The sequence below is a fragment of the Cladosporium halotolerans genome (assembly GCF_011745625.1).
Source record: "Cladosporium halotolerans strain TM138-S3 chromosome Unknown Sca4, whole genome shotgun sequence".
Lineage (NCBI taxonomy): Eukaryota > Fungi > Ascomycota > Dothideomycetes > Cladosporiales > Cladosporiaceae > Cladosporium > Cladosporium halotolerans.
Window position 1 is genome coordinate 1,018,137 of NW_027191455.1, and position 19,992 is coordinate 1,038,128.

At 54.6% G+C, this 19,992-nt stretch overlaps 8 protein-coding genes across 8 annotated transcripts; 2 read left to right on the forward strand and 6 right to left on the reverse strand.

Annotated features, from left to right (window-relative positions):
- Positions 1–1,864: 1,864 nt before the first annotated feature.
- On the reverse strand, positions 1,865–2,483 carry WHR41_01825 (uncharacterized protein; the record flags this gene model as incomplete). The annotated part of the gene is made up of 2 exons (XM_069370431.1): positions 1,865–2,153; positions 2,206–2,483. The coding sequence occupies 2 exons, from the start codon at positions 2,481–2,483 to the stop codon at positions 2,111–2,113; spliced, it is 321 nt and encodes a 106-aa protein (XP_069232571.1). The 3' UTR covers positions 1,865–2,110.
- Positions 2,484–4,226: 1,743 nt separating this feature from the next.
- Positions 4,227–6,617, reverse strand: axlA (Alpha-xylosidase A; the record flags this gene model as incomplete). Its single annotated transcript, XM_069370432.1, has 2 exons — positions 4,227–4,538; positions 4,594–6,617. 2 exons carry the CDS (start codon positions 6,615–6,617, stop codon positions 4,304–4,306), a joined length of 2,259 nt encoding a protein of 752 aa, XP_069232570.1. The 3' UTR covers positions 4,227–4,303.
- A 64-nt stretch (positions 6,618–6,681) lies between these two features.
- Positions 6,682–9,322, reverse strand: WHR41_01827 (uncharacterized protein; the record flags this gene model as incomplete). Its single annotated transcript, XM_069370433.1, has 6 exons — positions 6,682–6,709; positions 6,829–6,968; positions 7,030–7,422; positions 7,477–8,129; positions 8,180–8,943; positions 9,108–9,322. The coding sequence occupies 6 exons, from the start codon at positions 9,320–9,322 to the stop codon at positions 6,682–6,684; spliced, it is 2,193 nt and encodes a 730-aa protein (XP_069232569.1).
- A 465-nt stretch (positions 9,323–9,787) lies between these two features.
- WHR41_01828 (uncharacterized protein) lies at positions 9,788–11,296 on the forward strand (the record flags this gene model as incomplete). Its single annotated transcript, XM_069370434.1, has 4 exons — positions 9,788–10,266; positions 10,325–10,337; positions 10,391–11,071; positions 11,129–11,296. 4 exons carry the CDS (start codon positions 9,788–9,790, stop codon positions 11,294–11,296), a joined length of 1,341 nt encoding a protein of 446 aa, XP_069232568.1.
- Positions 11,297–11,350: 54 nt separating this feature from the next.
- WHR41_01829 (uncharacterized protein) lies at positions 11,351–13,460 on the reverse strand. The gene is made up of 3 exons (XM_069370435.1): positions 12,098–13,460; positions 11,705–12,042; positions 11,351–11,644 (listed from the first exon to the last, which is right to left on the reverse strand). Exons 1-3 carry the CDS (start codon positions 12,834–12,836, stop codon positions 11,423–11,425), a joined length of 1,299 nt encoding a protein of 432 aa, XP_069232567.1. The 5' UTR covers positions 12,837–13,460; the 3' UTR covers positions 11,351–11,422.
- Positions 13,461–14,042: 582 nt separating this feature from the next.
- WHR41_01830 (uncharacterized protein) lies at positions 14,043–15,744 on the reverse strand (the record flags this gene model as incomplete). The annotated part of the gene is made up of 2 exons (XM_069370436.1): positions 14,043–15,540; positions 15,596–15,744. The coding sequence occupies 2 exons, from the start codon at positions 15,742–15,744 to the stop codon at positions 14,043–14,045; spliced, it is 1,647 nt and encodes a 548-aa protein (XP_069232794.1).
- A 1,793-nt stretch (positions 15,745–17,537) lies between these two features.
- WHR41_01831 (uncharacterized protein) lies at positions 17,538–18,686 on the forward strand (the record flags this gene model as incomplete). Its single annotated transcript, XM_069370437.1, has 1 exon — positions 17,538–18,686. The coding sequence occupies one exon, from the start codon at positions 17,538–17,540 to the stop codon at positions 18,684–18,686; it is 1,149 nt and encodes a 382-aa protein (XP_069232795.1).
- A 370-nt stretch (positions 18,687–19,056) lies between these two features.
- WHR41_01832 (uncharacterized protein) lies at positions 19,057–19,902 on the reverse strand (the record flags this gene model as incomplete). The annotated part of the gene is made up of 1 exon (XM_069370438.1): positions 19,057–19,902. The coding sequence occupies one exon, from the start codon at positions 19,900–19,902 to the stop codon at positions 19,057–19,059; it is 846 nt and encodes a 281-aa protein (XP_069232796.1).
- Between the last annotated feature and the right edge of the window lie 90 nt (positions 19,903–19,992).

A 19,992-nucleotide genomic window follows, 5' to 3' on the forward strand; every position in this document is an offset into this window, starting at 1 on the left:
GCCGGCCGCACTACTGTACTACCAAGCAGCCCTCGCTTCTCCCCACGCCCGTGCAGCATCAGGGTCTCCCGGCCAGTCGGCCGGATGAGCGGTCGGCCTTATCCCGCAACCTCCAGGAACGGAAGTCTATTGAGGACGGGACGGCAGCGGCAAACTACTGCAGCGGATAGCGTCAGCCTCCTGTGCTTCCCAATGGCGACGGACCTCATCCTTCGACGCTATCGCCTCCCGCGTACACTCAATCCATGACCGCTTCAACGCTGCTGGCAGGTCAGCAGCCCGGTGGCGCGATCGAGGCAATCATTTTCCCGCATTCGGCCTCGCGTGAAACAAATCCGCTGCCTGCTGTCCATTCACAGCGTGTGCGTGGTTTTCTAGAAGCCTGCACTACCGACGGAACAATGTCATGCAGTCGGCTAACCCTACCTTCCCACCGCCACAGGGGAAGATCTAACGACATCTCACAGAAGCTACAACTTCGCCGAGATATGCCCCTCGTCAGCCCTCACACGACCACTCTACCAGAGACCCTCAACTGTCTGCATTCCGCGCGCCGGACTTGTACCGTGAGATGCCTTGAATCATTTCAAACTTCAGAGCCGCCTCCGCGAAATCCTTCGTCCGCCACCACACACGGGTTGTCATGATAACGAGACGGCACCCAGCATCCAACACGGCCCCCTTTCCAAGAACCCCGCAAGCCCCAAACCACCCCAAGTCAGCATCCTAGATCCAGCCTCGCTCGCGAAACCTCCGTATCGCCTTCTCCTTCGCCTTCGCCGCCGCCTCGTCTAAATCTCCCCACGCCGTCTCCAAGGAAAACGTGAACCACCCGCCAGGGCCCTGACCCCTCGGGTTCCCCGCATCGTCCACCACTCCCTCCTCGCCCGCCCACTGATGCACCCATCCCTCGCCAATGTCTATGATCCCCCACATAAGGCCCGTCTGCTCCCACGGCACGCGCATCTTGTTGAATTCCTCCGTAGTCTCGAAGTCCTCCCCCTCGAGCACACAAGCCCTTTCCCCGACCACGCAGTTTCCGTCCCGCAGCCCCTCCTCGTCTACCACCACGTAGAGCTGGCCGTTCGCCTGTCCCCTAACCGCGCCGCGACCCAGATCGACGCAGAAACCTTCGACGTCGGCTAGACTGGCGCCCGCCCAGCCGTTCTCCGAGGCTAGTTCTGCTTTGACTGGTGGCGAGGTTACTGACTGACTTGAGGCGGTCCGGGATAGCTCCCAGCCGTTGCGGGAGGTAATCAAATTGAAGCTATCGTGGTCGTCGCCATCGCTCCAGTCACGGAGGTTGAGGAGTAGTAGATTGAGTTGCTCGGTTGTAATGGTTGCGGCAATGATGAAGAGGAGACCGCCCATTGTTTTGATGTTTATTTGGTGGGTTCGAGGGCCGCTTTTGAATGGTGAGTTGTAAGTCGGAGTTGTAAGGCGGGTTTGTAAGGCGTATGGTAAGTCGTATGGTAAGTCGGATGGTAAGTCGGGTTGTGTTGAGATCTATCTCATGGAAGATGAATTCGTAGAGTGAGCTCCTGTTTTGTGTTCACATGTACTGAAAAGGGCATGTGATGGCGCTTTAGTACCTATAGTGAAGATCCGAGCGCCTTATTCTGATGGGTCCTGCTGCCTGGCTGCCTGACTGCTGCCTGAAACGTTGCAGATGCTGTGTCTAGGTAGTTGCGGAGCGACCTTCATATTCAGGCCGTGTCATTACTGTCACTGCAGGATTGAGCAAGGGCTTTTGAATTGAGCGTAAGCATACATGCCCGGCTGGTTGCCAGACGCTCCAAAGCGATGATGCCCAGCAGATGCCAACACAGTTGCTTCTTGCAGCGAAAAGCACATTGGACGGAACCCACCGGTGAATGTGTTTCGAGGGCTCTTGTGTGCGCATACGTGTGACACCAGAGGATTTTATCTTCGTTGCGTTACATTTGCTTGGTGACAAAAAAACACAGCCAGTGAAAGATACCAACACTCTGACCGGTCGTGATGGCGACCGACCTTTCTTGATTCCGCAAATCGATGCGATAGCCTCTTTGGCCTTGTGTTTTTCGGACGTGCTAACTCTCTCCGTTCGAAATGCTTCATTTTCTCAATCTCACTGCACATTTCCTAGGAAAACGACCAGAACAGCACAGTATCTGTCTGGCGATCAGCAAACTCTCACAGGTTATAAACCAACCGCGCACTTACGCTGCCGTCACGCCGAAGATCTCGTGTCGCTTCGCGCTGGTGAGGAACGAGAGCATCGCCGAAAATAGGAGCGTGAAAACTAGGAAGACGCCAATAGTCGAAGCGATTTGCTTCTGGTTTAGACCGCCGCCGCTCGTGCCGTCTTTCCGGACGATTGCGGAAAGGATGCATATCGGTATGATGACCAGCGCGAGAATCACGACCAGGATGACGAAGCTTGCACATGCGCCGATCCGCTTGCGGGAGTAAAAGAATTGGGCTGGGCCGGATGCTTTCATTCTGGTTTCCTGCTAGACGGTCAGCGCGGAGGTCTTGAGGGCAGGAAAGGGTGCCAACGACTCTGGTGGTGAACATCTTCTGTGCTATGTCAGCGATGTGCCGAGGCACGTCTCGATGTCCGGAAAACTCACGCGGACAAAATCGAGTCTCCCCTCGAACGGGTGCAAGCTCCTCTCAATTAAGCGGTCAACAAAGGCAGGCTCGACACCCGGGCGTAAGGCGACGAGATCCTCTTTGTGCTGGATGTACTCTTGTTCTTTGCTGTCCACAGGTCTTACGTTGCCAAGGTAGTTGCTCACGCTCCGGAATTCCGATGAAGTCGGACGCATACAAGCCAGCAAGCGTTGGTTCGTCTCCAACAGATTGGCTGGTAGAAATCAGTCTAGCTGCCCAGTAATACCCTACACTTCACCGTACCGTACGAGGTAAAAGCTGCTTCTATCTCTTGAAGTAGCTCCCGCCGAGGCCTGAGGGAATCATGGTCAAGATTTCTCGTGTGTTTCATGAAGTCGCTCTTGTCGAACTCATCCAGCCTTTCTTCCAATATGCGTAGTTGATCTTGCTTCTCCAAGATTAGCCTGCTCTGCAGATAGCCAAACCTGCGATAGATGGCAAAGTCCTCGTCGCTGCTGTGGAACGCAGCAAGATTTGGATATCCATGTTTGAACCTGCTCACTGCGGTAATGTGTGAGTGTTGCATCTAGCGGCGGCAAGAGTCTGGCGAGAGATGTTGCACATACATGTCCGAACTTGAACAGGGTATCCCGTGCGTGCAGTCTTACGCAACCTGGGGCGGGGGCTCGGCCAAAAGAAGGATGGTGCTGGAGACATCATGTGGATCAGACCTTGAATAGGTCAGAGACGCAGCAAACCACTGGCAGAAGGCCACAAACTCTGTCCCCTGCGTCTGGAATTTTCAGGCGCAATTCCATTGCCGTGCTCCATGTGGGCAGCATCGAGAGGTCTGGGGTACGAGGTCGAATCGGGAGTTGGCCTCTGTGCATCATTTTCGTCGAGATCAATGTGACCTGACATGGTGTTTTCAGAGCGCGAAACTTGTTTTCGCGTTAAAGCAAGACCTTCGATGGATTGACGGACAGGGAGTAACGATTTCCGTAGACGAGGGCATCTCGCGATGTCAACAAACCTACCGGAAAGCTGCGCCACGGTCTCGTCCATCAGCACCCTTGCGAGGCTTATGTAGGTACGTCTCATAGTGCGGCTGAGCTTGAGAATGATCGATTTCCAATGCGCACTTAGCCTGACATCTCTGTAACATGCCGAGAGACTCGAAGCCCGTCCGTACTGGAACCCAAGATTCTTTTGAGCGATGACAATTGACACCGGCCTTGAGCGCGCTCCCTGTCGGGCTCCTGTCGCGGGATTGAAGCTCAGCCGCGACCGACATATCGCTTATTCCCAAGACCGGCCATGGAAGCTGGGAAGGAAGATAGTAGTGGCACTGTGAATCAGGCTGAGCTCAGGCAGCGTGGCGCAGGTGCACCAGACACCACCGGTTTCTGCGGAAAGGTGCAGCGGAAACAAGCAATTTCTCGAATACAGTGAGACGAGTTGAGTCGCGCCAATCATCTTTCATGCAGGCCCAATGATGCGCTGTTCTGAGTGGGTGATCATCTTGCGAATGCAGTATGAGGCTTGCAGCTTCGTGCAGTGTGCTTGCATCTATGCACTGCCCCGCTAAACAATTGCTGCGACAGCTATCGTGTACCAAGCATGTGAGATTCGGGATAGACGAAAGCTTTGTATTCGATGTATACTCTATTCAGTGACTAACCTGCGGTAGGCTGCTGAAGAGCATCTAGAAGACCGATCCGTCCATGATATCATTCCTGGCTCCGAGGTGGAAGACCGGAATGTGTTCCAGAGGAGCAGGAACTGTCACGCTTTGCCCTCCAGCATAAGTCTGGTTAGTCCACCAGTATGTCCACGGCTTCGTGGCGTTTGCAGCACCGGTGTTGGGGAGATAGACGGTCCAGTCCGTGACATTCGCCTCAGTAACCGGGGCGACAAGCAGTCTGGGGCCGAACATGTACCTGCATGATGCGTTAGCTTGAGACGAATCGCTTTGATGGGGCTTAGCAGACTTACTGCTGCGTCGTCACGTTGGCATTTGTGCTCGTCCACTGGTTGATGTTCGAGTCGGTCATGCCGAAGTCCATGTACAGCGGGCGCATGATCATGCGTCCCGTCTCAGAGAACTTGGAGAAGATTGCCTTCAAGTACGGCGCGAGCTGATAGCGCAGCTTGATGTAGTCGGTGATGATCGGCGTGTTCTCGTCTCCGTACGACCACGGCTCGTTGTCGCATGTGAAGGCTGACTGCGTGTTGCACGCTCGCGTGCCGTGGTTACGGAAGAAGGGGAGGAACACAGCCCACTGCTGCCAGCGAACGTACAGGTGGCGGTAAGGCTCTTCGTCAATGTTGCCGGACCACCAAACGAATGGGTCTGCGGAGAAGCCGCCGATGTCGAGAGTCCACCAGCCCCAACCGGTCGCGGCTGCGGAAAGACCGGAAGAGACTTGTGAGGACAGCGTCTGCCAGGTCGAAGAGATGTCTCCAGACCAGATCATGGAGCAGAAACGCTGGGAGCCGATATAGCCAGATCGACTAAGGGAGAGGTAGTCGCAAGGCTCGCCTTGTTTGGTGCCAGTAGCATTTCGCAGGCCTTCTTCTATCGCTTGTTGGTGCGCCCATGGGTAGAGCTTACCTACGCTGGCTTGAGTTCCAGCATGGTATAAAGCATCTACAAACGGGTATGGGATGCTCTCAATGTAGGCGCTCTGTCCGTTGTTTTGGTAGGCCTCGCCAAGGTTGCCACCGTCTGCTTGGTCGATCCAAAAGTTTTTAATGCCATGGTCATAATAGTTTCGCTTCAAAGTGCTCCAGAGAAAGTCTCGGGCGCGAGGGTTGGTGCTATCAACGTTCCGGATGTAGCTGCCATTCCAAGAATCTGTAACACCAGGACCGCTTCTTGTCGCAGACAAAAGCCCCTCAGACTGCATGGCTGCGTAGTTGACTGACTTGTCCTCAACGCTGGGCCAGAGCGAAGCCATGATTTCCGCGCCTGTGAGATCCTTGACACGCTCGGCCATGTATGATACATTGGGCCAAAGGGCTGGGTCGAGACCCCAGTCCCCCTGGTGCGCCCACGACTGATAGTCAATTACCAGCATCGACACAGGTATCTGTAGATCATGGAATTTCTGTGCCAGCTGGATGAACTCTGTCTGATTCTCGTAGCGTAGTTTCGAGTGCAGATATCCAAGAGACCAGGCTGGTGGCTCAGGCGCGCGGCCTGTCGCAGCGGATAGCTTGCGCTGCAATCCATCGTAGTCGCCTTCAAGCGCTCCAACAATCACGTAGTCGACGAGAGTCGAGGACTCGGTCGTGTAGCGATTCCGAAGCTGACCGAATTCCATTCGACCTTGGGCAGCGGAATTCCAGATGAAGCCGTACCCTTTGTTACTCATGAACACCGGCGTTGGAATGTGTGTGTTGAAGTTTATCAAGTCCATGATCTGCCCTTTCTTGTTCACCATGTGATCTTCGCCGTTTGTTCCGGTACCGTAAATTTGCTCGTCCGGCGTAGTGCTAAAAGAAAACGTAGCTTCGAACTCATATCCTACGTTGTGCGAGTAGGAGTAGTAGCGCGGGTTTAACGCTTTCATCGGAGCGTATTCGTTGGTGAGCAGCGTTTTCGACCCGTTGTTCTCAACACGGTAGAACGCCAGTCGCACATTGGTGACATTGTCTCCCGTAGAGCTGTACGTTTCCACCAATGTGTTACCATTGCGCACCGCTACAGGCTGAGAGCCATTGGTAGTGAAATCGTAATCCATGCCATGTGCGACACCATTCTCGGGACCTTCGACGGGAGGGTCATAAAGAAAGCTGATCTCGTTGCCATTGGGAGGCCTGAACGGCCACGCTCGTACCCGAAAACCGTCGTAGCCATATGGCTGGACTAGAACGGTTTCGAAGCCATGCTGGAGGCGGAACCCGGTCGAATTGGATTGGGTCTGGGGTTGGGAGGAGTTGGCTGTAGCGTGCACGTCTTGAGCACCAGCAGCTGCAAGCAAAGAGGCAGGCAGTATTTGCGATAGCAAGCGCATTGTGTCTAACACAAAACGAACAATCGCTGGTGTATTCCTGCAATGCGACCATCATTGACTGTTTTTATGCGCGCAGTCTAAGGTTGGTAGGGCTTCGACCGTGACGATTCAGCCTGAAATCCTCATTACGAGGTTCCATCAAGAGTGGATCATGGCGGAGAAGCTCAATTAGAAGGAGCTTAATGTTTCTTGAGCAGAAGTCTTGATTGACGGAGCTGTTCCTCCGAAAGTTTGTTGGCGTGCCCTGCCTTTCGGGGCAGGAATGACGTTGCGATCCAGCTTCATTTTGCCGACTTCGCCGCAGATCAGGCCTTCTCCGAGCATGGAGAGCCACATGATGATCGACGTTCTCTGGAAAGCTGATGTGACCTGGGAAATGGTCTCGGTTAAAACATGACTAAAGCAATCATACTGCGCGATCGTCCATTCCGGCAATCGTCGGATGTGTCGCGAGGTTCTCCCAAAAGTCGACTTCAAAGTCCCAAGGTTCGAAGCTAATGTCAGGATTCCAAGTTCCGCCCAGATCGAACGGTATGGTTTCTTGCAAGCCGTCCACACTGGTGCGTGACGGTGCTACCAATGTCAGAGACGAGTCAAGAATGGAGGAAATCGTCCTTGTGGCTCTAGTGAAAAGCTCAAAGCTGGGTTCTCCAGGTGAGATTACTGCTCCTGACTTCACCTCCGCGACTAGGACGCAAAGGTTTTGGATCGTCTGGGACTTGTTCCTGATGGGCGTAGTCGTGCCGCTTCTCCGCAAAAGTGCCAATGAGATTACACCAGCTGCAGGAAGTCCGAAATGAGCAACCTGTCTTCTGGTCAGCTCATCAGTCATGAAACAGAATCCCATTTATTAGCCTACTTTCCAAAACCAGCAGGTACCAGAGTTAACAATTTTGTTGCGCAGCAGCATCAATTCAACTACTAGTCGAAGCATCTCTTCAGACGTTCGAAGGAGCTCTTCATCTGGCTCAGCCGTCCTCTGCAACGATGTCAAGCCAAGAAGGAAGTGAGTGTGCAGGTACTCCAGCCTCTGATTTACCAGAAAGTCTTTCTCGAACGGGGTCCCTTGACAGGCTATAAGGCTTCCCGTCAAACGGAAATGTGGCGGCATTTCCAACCAGACCTGCTCAAGATCATACCGTGCTTGGTTGACTCTCTCCGTAAGGTCGTTTGTATGCCGCATGCGAAATATGTCCAAGCTAGCTTCCTTCAGCACCGCAAATTTGGCACTGCACACGGTGTCGGCAACGTAGTCGATGACTTCGTCATGTGGAGCCTCCTTCGCTTTGGTCAGGTGTGGGACCTGGAAGTTGCAAAAGGCTAGAAGGATACGAGGTGGTCGCCCCATGAAGACACTCAATGTCTTGTCGGCCCAATAGATCCGCGCGAATATTGACTTCCGGAGCTCCAGAACGAAGGGTGGTACGGCAGCTTGCTGATCGATCTTTTCGTGGTATCCGAGAGTCACAACAGATGTTGCTAAGTCACCCATGCACCGCCAAGTGTGAAAGCCTAGAGACATTGTTAGACGTGGATCAGATGGCATTGTGGACATTGCTTACTTTGATCTCCATGTATGCGAGAGGACATGTGAAATTGCTCATATTGCAAAACGATCTGCAGGTCGTTGAGACAATCGATGGCAAGGCAGATTTCGAGACAGTAGTCTCCAATATATGTAAGGCTTCTGACAAGTCTTCGCCGCCGCTCTTCTGACGTGTACAAGCTGGGGAACACCTCTATGTCAGATGCAGCTTTAGCCGCAGCGGCAAAGAAGATACCGAGAGTCTCCCAGCGCATGCAGGGTCCAGACATCTGCTGTAGATAATCATCGATCGTAGATCCGATGGTGAGCGCAATAGGCTGGTAGGTGTTCCGCGACAAGGATTTAGCCCGTTGGGAGAAGGCACGAGCTTGCTCGCTCGATCCCGATTGCAGAGACGAGGTCTTGTGTCTCCATGGGCAATGGATCATGGCATGAACACATCCTAGAACAAAAGGTTGAGCCAGTGCAAGGTTTGCACCTGTTTTGAGCCAAGCGAGAACCAGGTTGGAAAGCTCGTTGATGTCGAAGCAACTGAGTCTGCCCAATACATGGGTCGCACGGAAATGCGTGCCTTGGTCCTCCAGCATGTCACCTGGAAGATGGCCTTGTGAATCGTAAGGAGAGTCCGTGCGTTCTGGCAGAGGAGTTTCGCTCATGGACTGCACCTCATTGAAGATGGCGAATCCGGAAGAGGAACCTAGGTAGCCAGGATTCGGGTAGCGATGAGATGGAGTGGCATCCCCATTATCACGGCGCGCCGGGCTTGATCCGCCAAATGGTCTGTAAAAATCTTCATCAGCTGTCATACTAACATGATGCAATGTCGTTGCGGCCTGGCATTAAATCGGGTTGATGCGCCCACTGATAAAAGCGGCAGGATCGCCGCCCTATCACCACAATGCGATTTTCAATAGGTCTGCAATTGTATATGACAAGCTACTCACACTTGCACATCGTCTGCATCATCATCTTGCGATGCATGTCGAATCTTCCTTTTCTTGAACGGCGCGTCCCGGTAGACGCAACTGGCGCTCTGACCGCGCTGGAGGCATCGGTGGCAGACAGGCTGCTCGTGCCCACAAGCAACCTTCGAGCGTCGACAAGGATCGCATGCAGGACGCTTCTGCGGTGCTCCAGGACTGCTCGCAGCCGTCTCCATTTCCAAGCACTATTGTCTCGAAAAAGACTGACGGATGTGAGAGTGCTTCGGCGTGAGCAGAAATCTGCGGAGTCAACCCTTGCATTTCGGCGTGTGATGACTCCGAAATTTTCGGAGTGCGCCGAAAGCGCCGTCTAGTCGTCCCGTGCGACAGCGCTTTACTGACCTCTTCGGTGTAGATTTTCTCAAACACTCCGAAATGTTGGACTACCAGGGCGCTGAAAATGGACGAGTACTTCGCTCAACGCCCTTCCACGCCCTACATGCGAAACCGCAAGTGGGACCATCGGAGTCATCAGAGGCTTCACGGAAGAAAAATCTCAATGATGCGCCGCTCGGTATGATAGCATCTGGTTTAATAACTAGCCTCCCTTCGCAAAGTTTATGTACTTGTAGATATACAGTATCCAATCTAATGTCAAGTCTCTTACGCCTCAGCCGAAAGGGTTCCAGGGTTCTTAGTCAATGGCGCACGACCCAACACCGAAAGACAGCAATGTCAGCACCTCCCAAGCCGAGCCTGTCTCTCCATTGAGCGTACACGACAACTCCATATCCGAGAAGGGCTCCGAAATTCTTCTTGCAAAAGACGACGATCTCTCAATACCAGATGGCGGCTATGGATGGGTTGTTCTAGCCGGATGCACGGTCGTCGCGTGGTGGTCGATTGGCACCGCGCAGTCTTTTGGCGTGCTGCAAGCTGCGTTGCTCGAAGCTGAGGTTTCTAGTTCGACCAATCTTCTCTTTGTGGGCTCGATGTCTGCGGGTATCGTGTCGGCCTTTGCGATCTTGTACGCCCGCTTCATGCGGTCGATGGGCACACGACGGACTGCTATGTTGGGAATCTTGCTCATGAGCTTGAGCGGAGCGATCAGCAGTGTCGTGTACAAGAACATTGGAGCGCTTTTCGCTGCGTACGGCGTTCTGATGGGCCTAGGAATGGGGTGAGTATTTCCTCAATTGTTCCCGTCGAACACTCCACTGACTCTCTGCTCTCCCCAGCTTCACATTCACCGTACGTTTCCAACCACCGACCCCCCAACCGTCCCCCAACTAACTTCCCCGAAGACAGTAGCCGTCGCCCCAACCCAATACTTCCTTCGCCGCCGCGGCCTCGCGAACGGCATCGTCCTCGCCGGCGGCGGCGCCGGCGGCGCCATCGTCAACATCGCCCTGAACGCCATCATCGAACGCCTGGGCATCGCCTGGGCCTTCCGCATCCACTGCCTGCTCGTCGCAGGCACCGGCTTCCCCGCCGCCTACGCGATCAAAGAGCGCGTGCCGTACAAGAAGTCCGGCCTCGTCGACTGGACGCTCTTCCGCAGCCCGACCTTCCTGCTGCTCTTCGCGGCCGGCGTCCTGAGCACGTTCCCCGTCCTCGTGCCGCCGTACTGCATGCCGCTGTTCGCTTCGTCAATCGGCCTGGATTCTAGTACTGGCGCGGGCCTCGCGGCGGCGTTCAATGCGGCGTCGGCGGTCGGGCGAATTGGCGCGGGGTTTTTGAGCGATAGGCTGGGCGCGCTGAATATCTTGTTCAGTTCGATGGCGCTGCTGGGCACGAGCATGTTTGTTATTTGGCCGTTTGCGAGCTCGCTGGGCGTCACGGTTGTGTTTGTGATTGTGGGCGGGATGGCGGTTGGTGGGTTTTTCGCGACGATCCCGACGGTCGTGGGGCATATTTTTGGGTCGGCGAATACGTCGATAACGTTTGGGATGTTGCTTACGGGTTGGACGTTTGGTTATGTGATGGTGAGTTAATGGCGGCTCTTTGTTTCTTTGGCGATGGGCGCTGACGATGCTTTGCAGGGCTCTCCGGTGGCAGGCTTCATTCTTGAGGCCAATGGTGGATCAGGACATGGGCTCGGTCCGTATAGACCTGCGATGTTCTACGGCGGGTCGCTTGCGTTTGGATCCGCTGTGTTGATTGCAATTGTGAGGTTTCGAAGAGAGAGGGATCTTCTGGCAAAGTCTTAGCAAGCATGAATTGATGATGCAACATAATGGTAATGAATAATGAGATAGACAAGTGGACATGGGAGGAGTTTTGATATAGCGGAGATTACCTTACAAATGCATTCAAGTACAAACTTATCTAGGCTCTCACTGGGTAGGTGCGAAGGTTCCGTTGGCACACTCGAACCCTAGCTCAGGGTTGAGTTCAGCTCCAGCATTCATGCAAATGACGGTAGGCGCCTGCTGCTTCTGAGGGTAAATGTTGATGTTCGACGACTTGAAGCCGCTGCACGAGCTGTTTGTGTTGCACTCGATGATCATGGCTTCGGTCTGGCTGAGGTCGGGAAGACCAATGTCGTACCAGCAGGGCTAAAACAGAATCGCTCGTTAGCTGAGTCCGATTTATGCAAGCAGAGGATGTCAACTTACATCGGTAGCACAGCTACCATCACCCGGGTGAAAGCTGTTGATGTCGCCGGTGAAGTTCTCGAACGTGAAGTCCTTCAGGACGACGCTAGAGTTGTTCGGGCGCTCGGCGCTGCCAGCGCTGCCTTGGTCGACGTACTGCTGGTTGATGAAGACAGGGAAAGTGACGTTGTGGATCTTGATGTTCGACCAGGTCACGTTGCTGCAAAGGCCCTGTCCGCCGACCCAGGACTTGAAGCGTGCCGCGTATAAGCCGCCTGCGACGCTGATACGGTCGAAGTGGATGTTGGACACATTGGCGAAGCTGCTTTGGTCTTTGCCGAGGGAGCCGATTGACAGGCCTGATCGAAAGAGCATTAGCGGAATGACGAGTCCATGGCTGATGATGCTACTCACCGTGTGTCTGATATCCAATAGTCGAGTCCGAGACGTGCACATTGTGTGCGCCATTGTTAATCGCCACGGCATCATCGCCGTTGAAAGCCTCAAGATTGGTGATCCTCACATTCTGCGCACCAACATCGAAAGCATCAGTGTTGAACGGGAACGCCTGGCTGTTCGAGACAGCATCGATGATGGAGTCCGAGATGTCGATATCGCTCCCCTCGACCTTCACGTTCCACGCGATCGGCTTCCTCGACCTAAAGCGCTTGATGCTGCCACCCTCCACGTCGAAACTCATGAGATGAGGGCGGCCGGTGATTCCGGTGCCGTTCGCCGGGTTGGCGTCCCACCAAGGCTGGCCGTAGGAGTTAACCCAGCCAGATGTGATGCTCTTTGCGCCTTCCCAGTGGACACCGGAACCCTTCAGCGTGAACCAGTAGGTGTTCGAAGACTTCGAAAGAACCAGTTTCCTCGTGGCGTCGATGTCTTGCGGCAGGTGCAGGTTGCCGTACATCTGGATGGTGACATCTGTCAGATTTGTGGCGGAGATGGGCGTGAAGACATTGTAGTCGACGCCTTCCTCGAAGACCACGGTGCCGCCGCTTGCGCACTTCGCGAAGGCCGATGAGATTGCAGGAGAGTCGTCGGAGGTGCCATTGGATGAGACAACGGTGCAGATCTTGTCGGCGTATGAGTTCTGTGCGAACACTGTCAGGGCACCAAGGCCGATTGACAGGAAAATCGGTATCATGGCTTCGATTGCACGAGCGGAACGGCCGCAGAGGGTTGCTTTGAGACAGTGTGTGAGTAGACTGCTTGATACATATACATATATACGCCACACGTGGCGAGCCCAGTATCCCGAGACGGATCAGCAATGCGTGTTTGGCCCATATTGATGGAAAAAATTTGTCCGTCGGCAAGTCGATGGAGTAGGGTGTTTAGTTCATTGAAGTGGAGATGAGAGCGACGACCAGGGCCGCGAGACAGGTTTTGTGGTGCGATCGTGGGGAAGAGATCCACCCCCACTGCCGAAGACCCGGCCGGGCATTGAAACACGGAGAAATCAGCCTCATCATTGCCTGTAAGGCTGCTCCGTCTTCCTCAACCTTGTCATTTGGGAGTGAACAAGCTCAGTCATTTCTAAACATCACCTTCGGCCGAGGGTTTGGTCTTGCCAGAGAACTTCGCCCAGGCCCAAGTACCCCAGAATGTCGTCTCCGCCAAAGCCGCGACACCCAGAGCTCCGTAGACTATGATCCTAACAGTACGATTGGCTCCCATTTTCCTGAGGTCGAGAGAAGACGTCTTGTCAGGACTTGGCTTTGTGTAGCGAGCGCCTTGGCTCGCGAAGCTTCTGTGGAATGCAGCAAGTGACATGGCCTTGGTACGTTGGATAAAGGAAGTGGCCATAGTGGGTGGTCTAAAAGTACGAGTTTATCGGATCATGAGTCTGACGCAACGCGGTTTTATGTTCACGACTCACCGCCCAAGAACCACTCGCAGCAGGATTCGAGTCAGCTGGAAACACAACGCGAAAGCGACAAAGTAGCCCGGGATATCCTCGCCGCGCCACAGATCCTGCTTGGTCTTCTGTGTAGGACACGCATAGCAATTGAAACAATATGAACCGTGCCACAGACGTGCGTGACTACTTGGAATCGGCGCAAATAGACAGTTTGGAACGGGTGACGAAGGCCACTAGGGTTAGGGTTGGGGTAGCGGGACAAACGCTGTAGCGAGGAGTGAACCTGTCGATTCAAGCGACAATACTACGAGACCGAATCGAAATAGAATCCATGATTTGTGGCTGTATTTGCGATTGATACGCTGAAATTCTAATGTAGCAATATACGCTGCGTAAACTTTGTATGTACTTGGGTATTCATCCGCCGCAACTTTTCCAAACTCACGCAGCAAAAATGCACGAACTCTATCATGATACCACACGACCTTTCTAAGCAAGCCAAAACCAAAACTTCTGCAACCAGTTCTTCGGCACAGGCTCCGGGAACGTAGCCTCCAGCTCGTCCATCTCCTTTTTCCCCGTCATTATATCCACCTCCTCGACCGGAATTACAAACGGCGTGCGCCTCACAATCTTATGCGCCGCATACAGCGCCAAGAAAATTGGCAGCGTGATGTACGCCGCGAGGAAGCTCGACGCGGACCAGTTCTCCGGGAAAAACACCTGGAAGCCGTTCGTGAGCGTCAGCAGCGTCAGGACGACGAGGACGAAGTACGTCCCGTAGGGCTGGAAGGGCGTGCGGAAGGGCAGCGTGTGCAAGGCGTTGTTGTGGATCATGGCTTTGCGGAAGCGCAGGTAGGTGATCAGAACGACGATCCAGGCGATGAAGCCGGAGATGGTCGAGATGTTGACGAACCAGGTGAAGACGGTGGCACCGGAGTTGGAGACATTGAGGTAGGCGAGCAGGCCGAAAGCCCAGGTCGCGAGAATCGCGGCCCAGGGGACGCCGTAGCGGTTTGTCTGGGCGAAGACTTTGGGCGCCTGCCCATTCAGCGCCATGCCGTACATGATGCGGCTGCCGGAGAAGAGGAAGGCGTTGCCGGCGGACCAGGCGGAGGTGAGAACTGCGGCGTTGATGATGTGGTTGAGAACGGGGATGCCAGCGTTTTGGATGCCGATAACGAAGGGGGATGCGCTGGCGTTGGAGTCGGGTGAGAGGAGGCGCGGGTCGTCGGAAGGGACGATCACGCCGATGATGAGAGAGGCGACACCGTAGAAGATCGCCAGGCGCCAGATGAATCGCCTCGCAGCTTTGGGGATGTTACGACGAGGTGCGACAGTTTCACCGGCAGCCAAAGCGATGAGCTCTGGCGACGTGATGAATGCAAAGCCAGCACGGACGAACGCTGTCCAGTAGGCAAGGAACTTGCCTGTGTTTCCGGAGACCAGGTAAGGGTTGAACGCGCCGGGATCGTTCCAGTATCGAAATCCAAGTATGCTTTGCTGCGCTGGGCCTCCTCCAAAGAAGAGAACGATTCCGAGGATGATAAGGCCGATGATGGTAATAAGCTTGATCGATGCAAACCAGAACTCTGCTTCGCCAAAGAACGGTACGGCGATGATGTTGAGCAGCAAGATGGTGATAAGGATGATGGTGATCCAAACTGCGGGATTGATGCCAGCATCCCAGTAGCTGAGAATGATGGCACCAGCAGTCGCCTCGGCGGCGACCAGAATCGCGTAGGCATACCAGTAATTCCAGCCAGCAGCGAAGGCGAGAGATCGATCGACGAATCGCCCAACAAAGTAGGGCACAGTAATACCAGAGAGCGGAAGGTAGGTCACCATTTCAGCCAGGACGTTCATGACGACATATACCATGAGCATCATCGACAGGTATCCCATGAAAAGAGGTGCAGGACCAACAAGACTCAGGATGGCACCTGAACCGATGAAGAGGCCAGTACCAATTGCACCTCCGAGAGCCCTATGATGAACGTCAGTCAAAGCAGCGTCCCTTAAAACCATCGATGACCACTCACAAGAATTGGATATGGCGACTCTTCAATCCACGCTTGGTCTCGCCACCTTCACCAGCGATCGCTCCCTCGCGGTAGGTGGTGTTGGTCTCAGTGCCACCAAGGGCCTCGGTGTCGTACATGACTTCTTTGTTCGCCATCTTGCCGGCCATGATGAACTTGGATCCAATGGTTGAAGTGCTGGCAGTTGAAAGTCGACACCGACGCCTACTTTATGTATGCATATGACAGTCAACGCGCGTGGAAGGCTTCTGGAAGGCAGAAGCCAAGGCCGACGGTGGCCGGATGCGCCAGTCAGAGTTACGGATCTAGATGGAGGCCCGGGCTCACAATGTAGTGAAGCGAAGGAACCGGAGCTTCTTGAGGCTTGTGAACCAGGACCTGTGGTTGGGTGGGACAGAAGCTGGGGTAGTGGTAGCAGATAACGGTGGGGTCGAGGATGCGCCAAAAGATAGCAACGCATGCAGTGCCGGGATGGCGAGCGGCACAACGACGATACAGCACCGATGCCGTGTAACCGTGCCCTGCAGAGTGAGGTGTGCGATACGCAAGCTCAGCATGAGAGACGAGGCGCCGTTCTCAAGCACGCATATCGCCTCCCAGCGCTGCTTGATGGGAACATGGGCGGTTCGCTTGTCATCGGCACTTAGATACGCTATCAGCACTCACCTCAGGTGTGCCACACCTCTTCTCTGATGGACCACGATCTTGCCCGCTGCCCAGAAACCTGCCATTGAGCCACATGGCAATTTTTTCACAGAGCCGCGCGACTTTGGTACGGGCGCAAGGCAATTGCCGCGAAGACGTCGTTTTCTTCTGGTCACCTGAGCGCGTGCCGCGCCTTTTCTACGCCTTACGGCGCTTTTTGCTGCGCCTACACTCCGAAAGCCGCACTCATCACTCCGGCCGACGCACGACAGTCTTTTCCGTTGAGCTTTATCACACAGGGAGACACTCGAGATTTCGAAACATCTGCTTGCCCATGAGAATTCGATCTATTCCACGAAAGAACCGAGCGCATAGATGTCGACGTGGTATTCGCGAGTTCGAATCGACGTTGATTTCAAGCAAAACAGGGTCCACACTTTCGAGCCGATCGAGCCGTTCGTCTCTCCTCTCCGCACGGTTTCGCGTGGAGTCTCCAGCATTTGTACGTAACAAATTGCCAGTTACTTCTCCACGTGCGTTCTCCGTCCTGTCAATTCTGTCCCTGATGCTTAGTACTGGACGTGGTCTTGGGTCTGTTCTGTGTCTGCGGATTCGCACACGTCGCATATCTAGCGTGAGGTAGTCTCTGGATAGCGGACATCCCACGCGCATTTCCTCAGACCTTGGCCAGCGGTCAAGCAAAGTGCAGACGGGCTTCTTTCGCCCGGGCATGCTCATTTGCATAAGCGAGCTGCGGGCAAAACGGCTGTCACCTGGCTGTCCGGGCGATTTTGCGAGTCTGTGATCGTTGTAAAAAAGACCCTCGTCCCTCCTCTCTGCACCGCATAACAGACGTGCTCAATACCGGTTGATGAGGGATTACTCTCCAACCACGGTAGTCTTCGATCTTGCAGATGCTTCCTTCGGATCACAAATTCAGGCTGCATTCCAGAAGAAGCTTAGAATGGACGCCAAAGTTTGATTTGGAAGCAAGCCACCCGCGAATCGCGCAAAGTCCGACGTATCATTAGTCTTTATTGATCGTCCCCTTTCCACCCAGTGCGGACAGACCTCACCCTTTCTGGTAAGGCGGTATCACGGGACGGACTTACAACGACGCGAGTCTGTTCTTCGTCTTGGATGTTACGAGGCAGGATGCGTCTCGTTGAGAATGCGGCAATCGTCTTGAAGATGCTGACGACAACTATAGAATAAATCGCTCAGCACCGCGAATCCGCACCTGGACCAGAAACACGTCCCTTGGGCTGCGTGAGGCGGGAAGCACCTCCACCACATAATGCCGCCTCTCAGACCGCTTTCCGGGTCGCAAGATCCATCGTCAGCATTGCGACTACCAGCAAACAGACGGCTATCCTCGCCGACTTCACAGCGTTTGAACACCATCACCGAGACTGGCCTTCCACCACCCGAAGAGCGATGGTCGCGGTTCACAGGGTTGCGCACAAGCTTATCGACAAATGCCACTGGACGGACGCCGCCACCAGCTTACGACTGGGTACCTGGTCCGAATGACGAAGAGTTCCCAAAAGACCCTGCGACGGAAGAGAAATTGTCTCGTCTGAGGAAGACCTGGTCAAGTCGCACTGAGAAGAGGGGTGGATGGAGGCGCGTGGCGATTATCTTCGCCATTGCGTTGGTGGTGCTTGGGCTTGTCATCGGTCTCGGTGTGGGCTTGACAAGGAAAGGGCAGAAAGGTGGAGACAACGAAGGTGCCGTGGTAGGAAATAGCACAACCACCCAGCCAGCGGACGACACATCATTAATCCAACAACTCCCTCTCGGCCAATACAGCTTCGTAACCAACCTCCGCACCCAGCAAACCACCTGCACCCCCAACGCAGCAACCTGGCGCTGCTACCCCTACAGCGTCCTCAACCCCTCCGACCCCAGCACCTCCGCATCCTCCCAAACCACATTCGACTGGATCATCCGCAACACCTCCAGCTCCTACGCCACCAACACCACCGGCACCACCGCGCCCGAAGGCGTCGCCGCAAACCTCACGATCAGCAGCACGAACAACCCCTTCGCGCTCTCTTTCGAGCCGCACCCACTCACCTACTACTCTTCCGCTTCCAATGCCTCGTCCGCACGTCTTACGTTCTCTTTCGATCTCCCAAAAACAGTCTTCCCGACGTCCGCCATCACGCCCGACAACAGCGCCGCGCAGTGCTTTTTCAATAATACCGTACTGGCGGGCACGATCTATCTCTCTGCACGTGGCAATGACTCTACTTCGACAGAGAATACAGACAAGGACGGCTTTTGGCCGTATGCAGTGGAGGTGGCACAGACGAGCTCCAGTGGTGAGGGGACGCCGGACTGCTATGAGACGGTCAATGGTGGCGTTGGCGATAGGATTACGGAGGGGTTGGAGCCGGTGGGAGAGGGGAGGGAATGTGTTTGCGGTTATGGTAATTTCTGAGAGCGTTCGTGGCGGGAAGGTCAATGAGGATGAATCCTTCAGATTTGGTAATATTTGTGAGCTACGCTCAAATGGTTCAGCTTGGTCTCCGTTCAGACTTCTGGACTGTTCGTGGAATCGGTCGGCTACGGCAGAGTATGCCACGAATCAGAAAGAGATTCAGCATCGTGGCGAGTGATGTGTGTCTCGCAATCGTCCCGCGCGAAGGCGTATGTTGTGCAAGTCTCGCGCTGGCAAACATCCTAGCCGGAAGGCATCTTCCCAGACCGACGGGGTCAAAATGGCGTCATGCGAGTGCGAGCAACACACTGCGGCCCATCTCGTGCGTCTTGAGAGTAATTTGGCAGAAAAGTCTGTATTCGTGCCCCTCTCACTCTCCTCCAACCTCCCCCCTCCTTCCCGCCAGAATCCACGGCCTGGCCTCCCAAAACGCATCCCCGATCAAATCCACATGCTCGACCACAACCTCCGCCTTCATCTTCCTCTTCCGCTCCTTCTCCATCTGCGACCTGCTCGTCGGATCCGCCTGCTTGCCCGCGCCGCTCCCCTCGCCCTCCTTCATCTCATACTTTCGATACACAATACTTCCCTTCCGAAAAACGAGCGGCTCGTTATTATAATTAATCCCGAACCGCTTGAACAGAATCTCATTCTTGTCGCTCGACACCGTCCCCTTGAGCTCCAGTTCCGCGTCCGTCTGGCTCATCCCGCCCTGGAGGACCATGTTCCAGAACGTCGTGTTGTACAGATTGTTGATGTGGCAGTCCGCTTGGCGCCAGCAGAGATAATCGCGCAGAATCCGGCGTTTAGGATAACACACACATCGCGCGTCGAACGTAGGGAAAGGACGTGTGAGCGGCTGATTGGGGAAGTACTCGGGCCAGAGCATGCAGTACTCTGCCGTGAAGGCCGTGGCGACGGTCGTGGCGAGTTTTGCCGCCCTTCGGTCGAAGAGCGTTGTGTTTTCGGACAGCACGAAGCTGTACTCGTCGCTCTGGCCGTAGGCGAGGACGACGTCGACAAGGGAGCGCGTGACTTCGAGCGCAGCGGCATTCATGAGGTTTATGGCGCGGAGGTCGTTGGGTTTGGCGAAGGAGTGCTTGGTGGTGAATTTGCTGAAGCCCCGGCCATCGATGCGCACGACAATCCAGTTTGAGGGCGGGAGGGCGTCGGGCTGCTCGAAGTCGCGGACGTATTGGTAGGCGCTGTTGGCCATTTTTATCGTCGTGTCGATATTGATCGCAGTGATCAGAGCTCTTTTTGTTGAACTTAGGGCGGATGTCTCGTACAATTAAGCTTCGAGTCA